A 9,967-nucleotide genomic window follows, 5' to 3' on the forward strand; every position below is an offset into this window, starting at 1 on the left:
CCCCCCCCCCCCCCCCCCCCCCCCCCCCCCCCGCCAGCGCACTGACTCTGGGACTAGCGGGTTCTAGGCAAAAAGACGAAATAGGCAAAGATGCTGTACATGCTTTAGGCGCTGGAGCGCCCCCCTGAGGCATATTTTTTACCCTTCTTTCTATCACAGAAGGCTGACACCTTCATCTTCTCCCTAGTCATCTCCATGATCAAAACCTGGCTTTTAAAAACATTTACTCCCAGGTGTCCATGGCTGATAACATCATCCTCACATGTGACACCCCTCCCCACAAGGGGTTCCGAGTTTCAACCAGACATTTAGGATGCAAAAAGAAAACGAAACCAGCAAGACGTAGAGTTGGAAGTGGGCAGGTCAGATTCATACCTGCAGTCACACTATTCAGTCCAGCAAATCCACCCAGCCTCGAGGGGAGGAGCAGGGGAAGAGCAAAGCGCCGAGTCTGTGAGGAGCCATTGTCACAATGTAGAGGAGTGACCTTCAGCGATAGAGAGCGCTCACTCGCCTGGCTATCCTGGGCTGGTTCCCACACATGTGGGCACTTGGCTTCTCAGCTTGCTATACCACGTGCATGCCTGCCTGGCTTAGTTTCGAGTCCCGCTATTCTCTGTTGTACTTGTCATACTTAAGAGCTTGTGTCCATTGTGTATGAGAATATAGTGGCATGTGTATTCTTCTGTCCACAATTCGCAGGAAAAATGGACTCAAGACAGTTACTAAAGACAAATAATACCTCGCTGATGGCCCAGTGGAAGTAGTGCAGGCTTCAAGTCAGCAATGATACTTCTAGAAGCTTCCACAGTGACCTCCAGGCACCGTTAACTGTTATAGTCCTTAGCACTCCTATTTTTATTTTGTTTTTTTGTTTTTTTTAATTTTTATTTTGAGAGAGAGAAAGAGGGAGGTAGGGGGCAGGGGGGAGAGCAGAGGGAGAGAATGTTAAGCAGGCTCCATCCACACCGATCATGGAGCCCGACATGGGGCTCACTCTCATGAACTGTGAGATCATAACGTCAGCCAAAATCCAGAGTCAGACGCTGAATCAACTGAGTCACCCAGGTGTTCCCTTAGCACCTCCAATACCACCTCCTACACTTGTGATAATTGTTCCTAATTTGTTTTCTTAACTAGATTGTGATGCCCCTGAAGGCAGGGAATGTGCTTTATGCATCTTTTTCTAACTCAGTGCCTGGTACTTATTATACAGTCAATAAACCTGGAAGAAATAGTCTCTTGCTTGTTTGGTGCCATGAAGAAGCTGTGGACCACAGATCTGGTAGGTTTAGGGATCTTCGGCCATATGGAGCAGCAGGTCAGGCTGCCAAAGAGGAGTTTTCAATTTCCCTCCCGCGGCACCCCATTATTTGGATTTAAAGGAAGCCCAGTGATTCTGGGTGCTCTTGTCTTGCCATCACTCCCCTCCACTGTAATACTTCAGCTCAACGTTTACTAACTCCCCAGGAGAGCGGATCCAAGAGGAAGGCCATGGTTAGACCAGAGCCCCCCTTCCCCTGAGTGAGCTTAGGAACCAGCCCACCTCCCTGGACGGCTCAGCCACCACCAGAAATCCCAACCCCCCAGTCCCCCATCATCACCTGAGCTTAGTCCAACATCTGACTCTATAGGACTCCTAATCTGTTCCAGTTCATGTCCCTGCACAAACACACGTCTTTACTGTGGTTCCTACGTACAGTCATCGGCAACATTACCCATAACCCTCAGCCTCTTAGCTGTTGGAGAGTAACGCGCAACCTTCTCGACTGGTCTTACTTTCAACTTGTGACTGGCTATAAATCTCAAATATGTCCTCAGGACTTCCTGGTGACTCTACTAAATTTCCATAATCTATTTACTCTCTTGCCTCACAGGTGAATATTGCACATCTTCTCTTGCTCCTCAAACCAACAATCATTTCTTATTCCTTTCTCACTCGTAGCTGATGATCTTGCTTATTTTCTCGAGGGCATAAACATACACCAAAGAGGGGATTACCTTTCCCCCTCCGTATGTGCTTGCCTCTGTGCTTAGACACCCCGGCTTCACCCTCACTTGGGCACTGAACCCCACCTCCTCCCTTGCCTATACCATCATTCCATCAAAATGGTATCCTATCTCCCACCTTTGGAAATTCTCTCTAGATCCTTCCAGCTATACTCTATTTCTCTGCTCCACTGTCTAGGAAAACCTTTCCCAGGAGTTGTGTCTTTTCACTGCTCCCACTTCTCCATCTCTCATTCTCTCTAGAAAGCACACCGGCAGGCTTTTCTCTCCATCACTCCACTGAGACTATTATTCTCAGAGGACCCCATCATATCACCAAGGACCTCCACATGGCCAAGTCCAATGTTGAGTCCCAGCCCTCCTCTGCCTTGGCCGAGCAGTCGCCCGTGACACAGCTGAATATTCTTGGGAGGCAAGAGAGTAAATAGATTATGAATACTCTTGCCTTCTTGAAACATTTCCATTTGGCTTTGGGATCAACACGGTCTCTTGGTTTTCCTCCCTCTTCCCTGCCACTCTCTTCCAACTTCTGCTAATTGGTTCTCCTCTCTCTGGCCCTCAAGTACAGGAATGCCCCAAGACTCAGTCCTTACCTCTCTTTTCTCTGTATTATGTTCTCCTTTGTAGATCCTTTCACTTCCATGGCTTTAAATATATGGATGTGTTCCCAGTGTATATGGTAGCTCAGCTCCAAATTCATGTATCTAACTGCCACTTGGCATTCCTACTTAGATGTCAAATAGATATATGACTATATGGCATGGCTACGTGGCTACACAAAATAAACACTTATACTTCACGCCCCTGCCAGCCCCTTATAATCCAGTCATTCTCTGGTTTTCCTAGAGTAAAATGCGCTGTTTACCCTGGTGCTTACGCCCCAGACCCGGAAGTTATCTTTAATTCCTCTCTTTTTTCTCATACCCTATGTCCAACCTTGTCAGCTCCACATTTGAAATAAGTACCGGATGTGATCACTTCCCACCACCTCCACCTGTTTCACCCAAGTGCAAGACATCTCGGTCTTTCCACCCTTGGCTTCTCTAACGGCCTCCCAACCGGGGTCCCTGCTTCCACAATCGTCCCCCCAAACAGCCCACTCTCCAACCAGAAACCCAAGTGATCCTTTAAAAATATAAAACCAGCCACATCCCTGCTAAAACCTGTCCAATCGGATGTCTTCCCATCACAATTAGAATAATATGCAAATTCTACTTGGGCCTAAAAGACCCACATGACCTTGTCTATTTCCACAGCCTGTTTCTGGACTTGTCTGCCCACTCATTCTCTGTAGTTCAGCCAGGCGGTGGTCTTTGCTTTGCCTTGAACAGGTCAGGCTCTTTCCCATCTCTGTACTCGCCGTTCCTCTGCCCAAAAGGTCCTTCCAGACTTTGTAAAGTTTGCTCCTCACTTCAGTTAGGTCTCTGCTTAAATATCACCTCTTCAGAGAGGACTCGTCTGACCACCCACCCCGTTGTCCTACAAATCTCTATCCTCTGATCCTGCTTAGTTTTTTATAGTGTTTAGCAACCCGTGACTTCTTAATATATATTTATTTGTCTATCTCCCCCAGAAGAATGCAAACATTTTACTGGCAAGGAGTCTGCTGCCTTGCTCAAACTATGTCTAGAACAATTGCTCGGTACACACTTGATAAGTACATGGATGCATGAAAAAATAGGCGAACTTCAGGAGGAAGTAAGAGATGGGCTGCAGAAAGATAGGGAAGCAGGGGCTCAGGTAGAGTGCTATTGAAATAAATTCAAAGCTGTGATGTACTTCTAGGAGCAGAGTCAGCAACAATGATGGGTAGGCACAATGGAAAGTCAGCTAGTGAACTTAGAAGGGCCTCTCAAGCAGCCCTGTTGGATGGAAATTTCTGCAGCGATGAAAATGTTCTATATCTTTGCGGTTCCCAAACAGTAGCCACTGGCCAGATGTGGCTACTGAGCGCTTGAACTTTGGCTAGTGAGATTGAGGAACTGAATATTAATTTTCTTTAACTTGCATTAAATAGCCACATGTGACCGGTGGCTATGGTACTAGAGAAGCTCCAGAACCTTCCCCACACTTGTGATTTCAGAATAATAATGCAAACCTCACTGAGTTGTTGAGGGGATGCATGAAATAAAAAAGCCTGGACAAATGAAACCAAGTTGGCCCCCAAAACTAATAGCTATTATTACACGGAGTTGCAAAGTAAAGTACTTTAAATACATGCTACTTAAATTTGGCTCCAAGGTGCCAGAAACAAACTTTTATTAACTTTTACCATATTGTTTTTGTTTGTTACAGTTAGTGGATAACCAATGTGTGGGTCTATACTTGAGCTCCCAAACTAAAAATAGCCAACAACCATTTTGGGATCTCACGAAGGCCTTTCGGGGATAGATGACTATTCCAAGTGGATCAGCTTGCTGATACTTACGATGAGCTAATTAGTTTTGACAACAGCTAATTTAGCATTTGCAAAAATTGGATTTGTAACATTACTGCATTATTTTCAAACAGTGTCATCGGCAGCTTCCAGAACGCTCTTGGATAAGAGGACTGTTTGTTTTGCTACTTACTATTAAAATACAGGGGAAAGTATTTACTTATAGGAAACATGATGTTGAATTCTTTAGAGCTTAAATTCTTTTGGACATAAAATCATCTTTTTTTCCTTGTCAGGGGCTCACCACACTTTCTTCCATACCGAATCCAGAAAATAAAATTAACACAGATATAGAACTAAGCAGACCATTATGACTAACCCTTAGGAATAATCTAATCTAATAATAAAATTACACATTTGTTCAGCATAAGTACAGTGCTTATTTTTAGGCCAAGAGAATTTGCAGTTCAGAGCGGCAGAGGTGAAAGTGGAATCCCACAGCCCTGCCTAAGAGTGTGGTGGAGACTCTGAGACTCCAAAGAAGAGAGGATCTGTTTAAATTAAACACATGCTTACAGGCATTAAGAAAAGCTGACGTTCTTATTAAGGAGACCAATTAATCTGCATCTGTTGGAAGCAGCTTTACAGTAGTTGAAAAGGTGCCTAAGGACATACTGTAAATGAGACTGGAAAAGAAAGGAAACTGAAATTTACTTTTCTACGGGGGAGCATTTCCTACCTGCTCCCCTCCCCACCCCCACCTCTGGCTTTGCTGTTTGAAATGCAGATCCTTTTTCTGCCACCCCTGACCTTGACTCTAGCAGAAGGGGAAGGGGATGAGGAACCCTAAATACAAAGATGGGGTGTTTGAAGACTTACCGATGGGCATCACTAGGAAAAAAGGCAGCCAGCAGAGGACGAAGCAGCCGACCACGATGCCCAGTGTTTTGGCCGCTTTCTTCTCCCGGGAAAATTTGAGGAGCCTCACGGAGAAGTGCGTCTTGTTCTTGGCGCTGGACACCCCGCTGCCTCCTACCGGGGCATTTTTCCGATGGATGCGGAGCGTCACCTGCTCCGAGTCCGACTTGTCAGTCTTGAGGCCGGACTTGAGGCCCCGGCTTTCCCTCTTGGCCACCACGTAGACCCGGCAGTACATGACCAGGATGATGGTCAGTGGCACGTAGAAGGAGCCCAGGGCCGAGAAGAGCACGTAGCCCGGCTCCTCGGTGATCTGGCAGATGGTCTCGTCTTCAGGGGCCGGCTGCCTCCAGCCAAACAGAGGCCCGATGGAGATGACGAGGGAGAGCGCCCAGACACAGAGCAGGGCCATAAGACCCCTCTTCTGGGTGACGATGGTGGGGTAGCGCAGCGGGTAGCTCACACCGATGTAGCGGTCGATGGAGATGATGCAGAGTCCCATGATGGACGCGGTGCAACACAGGACGTCCACCGCCGCCCAGATATTGCAGAAGACCCTGCCAAAGGCCCAGTAGCCCAGGATCTCAAAGATGGCAGAGAAGGGCAGCACCGTGGAGGTGAGGAGGAGGTCGGCCACCGCCAGGTTGACGATGTAGTAGTGAGTGACCGAGTGCAGATGCCGGTGGCAGGCCACGGAGAGGATCACTAGGATGTTGCCCAGCACGCCGAAAATGATGAGGCCCCCCAAGATCACCCCGAGCAGAATGGCCTTGGATATGTTCACTGGTGCCTGCGGATGGGTGCAGTTGGAACTGTCGGAGGCATTCCCAGAGAGAAACACCATGGTCCCAGCCGGGGCCGGCGAGGTCCGGCTCTCGGGAGCCACCCCCGGGCGAGGGCGGAGGCGGGAGCGAGGGAGCAGAGTCAAAAGGTCTCGGCTCTGGGGAGCCTTGCCCGCTGGGGTTAGCTGGGGGTGAGAGAGGGCGTGTGGGTGGGAAGCAACCCCGGCCTGCCCTGGAAACCCTCAGAAGGCCACGCAAAAGGGCAGGGCATTAAAGGCGACATGGCCAGGGACGCACACGCGGGGCTACCCGCGGACCCTATCCACTCGCGGCGCTGGCCTTCCGGCCCCAACTCCCTCCCTCCCCCAGGCTTGGCGCGAAGCTCGAGGAGACACGTTGCAAAATGTAATCCCAGAACTACAGGAGCCCGCTTCTCCGTACTGTCCGATCCGTCCTGCTTAGAAGATTGGGCATTCTGCGCGCAACTGGGAATTCAACAATCTAGCGCCAGCCTCCCCGCTACCCACAATCAAGTACCGGTGTGCCGTCGACTCTCAAAGGCGGGGACCGCCGGCATCTGGGCGCTTCTCCCGGCCCGCAGTTACCCACAGTGTGACCGGCGCGCGGTGGACTCGTGCTAGATCCAGCTTCTGCGCGCGCAGGCCGGGGGAAGTGGACGCGAAACGCTGGCCAAGACCGAGGCGGCTGCGGGGCGTCGTCGGCCCCGCGTTCCCCTGAAAGAGCGCAAAGAGAAAGGCGGGGTGTATACCGGGCGCCCTGGGGAGCGAGGCCGTACCGGGCCCGGCGGCTGGGAGCCCCGGCGACTCTGCGGTCCCGGAGCGGCGTGCCCTGCTGCAGCACGGGCGGCGCGGAAGGGGACCGCGAGCCGCTGGGAACCTGCTTTGGCGCGCGGCCCCGCGGCCTCTGGCCGGCTCCAAGAGCCGAAGCAAACAAACCCCGAGCCGCGGCGGCCAATTACGCGCGGCCGCACAGCGAGATTAAACCCCGCGAAGCTCGCTTAGGCGGGACTGCGGCTGGTGCGTACGTGTGTCGCGCCGAGCCTGGCCGGTGGAAACTGGAGGATCCACCCGGGTGCCATTTAAACAGGTTGCTTCGCAGTCACCTGGAGGGGGCGGCCTGGGAGAGGGAACCGCTGCGACCCGGGGGCCGCGGCCAGCCAGTGCCACGCGCACGCTCACGCCGGTGGAATTCACACTGGGGTGTGCGGTGCGCGCGGGTCGGTCGACCCGCGAAGCCGGCCCGAGGGCCAGGTCCCGAGAAAAAGCTGGCGGGGCCCGAGGGCTGAACGCGACCGAGATCGGTCCAGGAGCCCTTTTCCAGCCGCAGGAGCAGCGGTGCCGGAGGACTTGAGCCTCCGGCCACACCCGGACGGGCTGCGGGGGTGCCGGGGGAGAAGTGGTGGAGAGGGCGAGCGCCACTCTGCAGAAGGGGCTTTGCAAGAGGCGGCCACTGCGGATGTGGTAGGCTTAAAAATCAGGAGGATGCGGGACGCTTCGCTTTGCGGGGCTGGGGGCCACGGTGTTTGTGAGATACTTAGGTTTCCACGGGGACTGAGGCAGGAGTGCGAGGAGTGGGGACCCATCTTGCCTTCTGACGATTCTGGGGTCGGGCCCTGAGGCCGGACTCCCAGGCAAAGGCTATGGTGAAAATCACAAGTTCAAGAGCTCACAGGTGGTCCTAAAAGCCAGCAACTGCAGAAAGCCTCTTTCCTCTACCTCGGGGCGATAAATACGAACCAAAAGACACACTTGTTAACTAGGAGGTAACTTTCCAGAATATACAAGGGAAACGGGGTGGGGTGGGGATGCAGGTGTCAGAGCGGGTGAAAGAAGCGGGGGGCGCACGGGCAAAGTGCGGGTTCCGTCTCAGCGGGAAGCGAGGGCTATTTGCCCTCATCCCGGCCCCTGTGGACGCCCGCGCCCCATGCCGCAGCGGACTCACCTGGAGCGGGGAGAGGACGGGGGTTCGGTCCCAGGAGCAGCCCCGCCGCCTCCTCTCTGGGGAAAGAGGCGACCGTCCCTCCAAGGAACCAATTCTTAGTCCTTCTGCACCCGCTGACTCACCCCTCCTCTACAGATGTCTTTAAGCGCCCGGCTCACTATCGCTTTACCTGCAGAATTTACAATAAAGAGTGAAAACAGGAAAAGAAAAAAACCCGGCCAACCCATAACTCCACGTTCACCCTTTTAATTTTCAGCTCCCCGACATCAGCAAAGAACGGCAAGGAACTTTGCAGCTAGCTCTCGCTGACGTCACACAGGCAGTAGCCCCAGCGAGTACGGTGATCGGCTGTTTACCGTATTACTCTGCGGCAACAGGCAGAATGCGCACAACCGTATTTTCCCCCCTCCTGCTTGTCTTGAGTGGACAAGTGCGTTCTCGCTTTACTTGAAAAAGATGTTTGTGTGTGCGTGGTGTGTGTGTGTGTGTGTGTGTGTACGCGCGCGCGCGCGTGCGATTTTTATTTATAGGAAATAACTTCTTTAAATGATGCGATTTTAAAACTAAAGAAAAATTGACACCTGCCTGGTAGATATTACTGCGGATGTGGTGCGTTCACAGAAATGCCCCCAAAGTTACTTTTGAACAGCTTTATTCAGGTAACACTTGGACTCGGTTCTGTTAAAATCAAGAAGAGCATATGTTGTTATGCCAAATACACGGGTAAATTATATTATTTGAAGGTGTTTCAAGATGAGAGTAAGATCAGATAACATTTAATGAATCTGATTGTAACAAAATTATGATTCCTGGAAGATGTAAAGGGAGCATATTTAAACTTTATGAAATATGATCCATTTCTCATTTCTCGGATCTTCCTCTCATCTGTCTCTCATCCATCTCAGATGGATTTTAAAAACATTATAGTCCCGCTGTAGTTTCTTCCACAGTTTAGTGTTGGTAAAGTTCCACAAATTCTTTCCCAGCTTTTGTGAGAAAATGTATTTTTTAAAGGAAAGTTACTTCTGTTACTTCTAATTCTCTTTGATTCGTTAATAGCTGGCGAATGAAAAGCTGACATCACCAGTTTTATTGATTTTTTCCTTCTGGTAAATTCCATGTTCTGTTTACCTTACAATTGAATAAACCCGTATGTGTTTTGGGATATTGGGAAAACACTCGAATTTTCTCCACTTTGATTCCCACCTCCTACATCATCCTCCTTCATCTTTATTGATTTAGAAAACATATGCTGTTCCTAATGTATTTGCCAGGTACCCTTGAACCTAGTAACAAAGAGATAACTTTGACCAGGGGTATGCATTCGAACTCTCTTCCCTGGGGCGCCTGGGTGGCTCAGTCGGTTGGGTGTCCGACTTCAGCTCAGGTCACGATCTCGCGGTCCGTGAGTTCGAGCCCCGCGTCGGGTTCTGGGCTGATGGCTCGGAGCCTGGAGCCTGCTTCCGATTCTGTGTCTCCCTCTCTCTCTGCCCCTCCCCCGTTCATGCTCTGTCTCTCTCTGTCTCAAAAATAAATAAAACGTTAAAAAAAAAAAAAAAAAAAAAGAACTCTCTTCCCTGAACAGAAGTTTGTTAATATTGTTTCTTTTTCGAAAGGAGATGTTTGGGAGGCTCTTTTATAGTTATATACCTCTAATGCCTTGGAGGAATGTCCATGGAAAGATCAAGAAGCACTACTTCATTAAGAAGTATTATCCCATCCTCAGATATGTCTATCATGTATGTTCTTTAGCAATGCCATCCACCAGAGAGATATTTTATTGTTGAGTTTCATATTCATTAACCTTATACCATAAAGGCGAGTTCTCTATTAAGATCTGTTCTGTGGTAGATAAGGGATGTAGTGTTATCAGCAAGAAAAGCAACCAAAAATTGCTCAGCTCTGCAAGGTTAGAATG

At 50.2% G+C, this 9,967-nt stretch overlaps 1 protein-coding gene across 5 annotated transcripts in view; it reads right to left on the minus strand.

Moving 5' to 3' along the window:
• The window catches only part of ADRA1A (adrenoceptor alpha 1A), a 109,526-nt gene extending 101,165 nt beyond the window's left edge, over positions 1-8,361 (minus strand). For 3 of the 5 annotated variants that reach the window (XM_049631627.1, XM_049631623.1, XM_049631628.1), the window contains exons 1-2: positions 8,050-8,361; positions 5,267-6,821 (exon numbers count right to left, since the gene is read on the minus strand). In XM_049631627.1, the coding sequence (XP_049487584.1) occupies positions 5,267-6,149 (883 nt within the window). In that variant the 5' untranslated portion in view covers positions 6,150-6,821; positions 8,050-8,361. Of the gene's footprint in view, positions 1-5,266; positions 6,981-8,049 lie in introns of those variants that run through there. The other 2 variants (XM_049631624.1, XM_049631626.1) reach the window with 2 other exon arrangements.
• Positions 8,362-9,967: the final 1,606 nt, after the last annotated feature.

The sequence above is a fragment of the Panthera uncia genome, chromosome B1 (assembly GCF_023721935.1).
Source record: "Panthera uncia isolate 11264 chromosome B1, Puncia_PCG_1.0, whole genome shotgun sequence".
Lineage (NCBI taxonomy): Eukaryota > Metazoa > Chordata > Mammalia > Carnivora > Felidae > Panthera > Panthera uncia.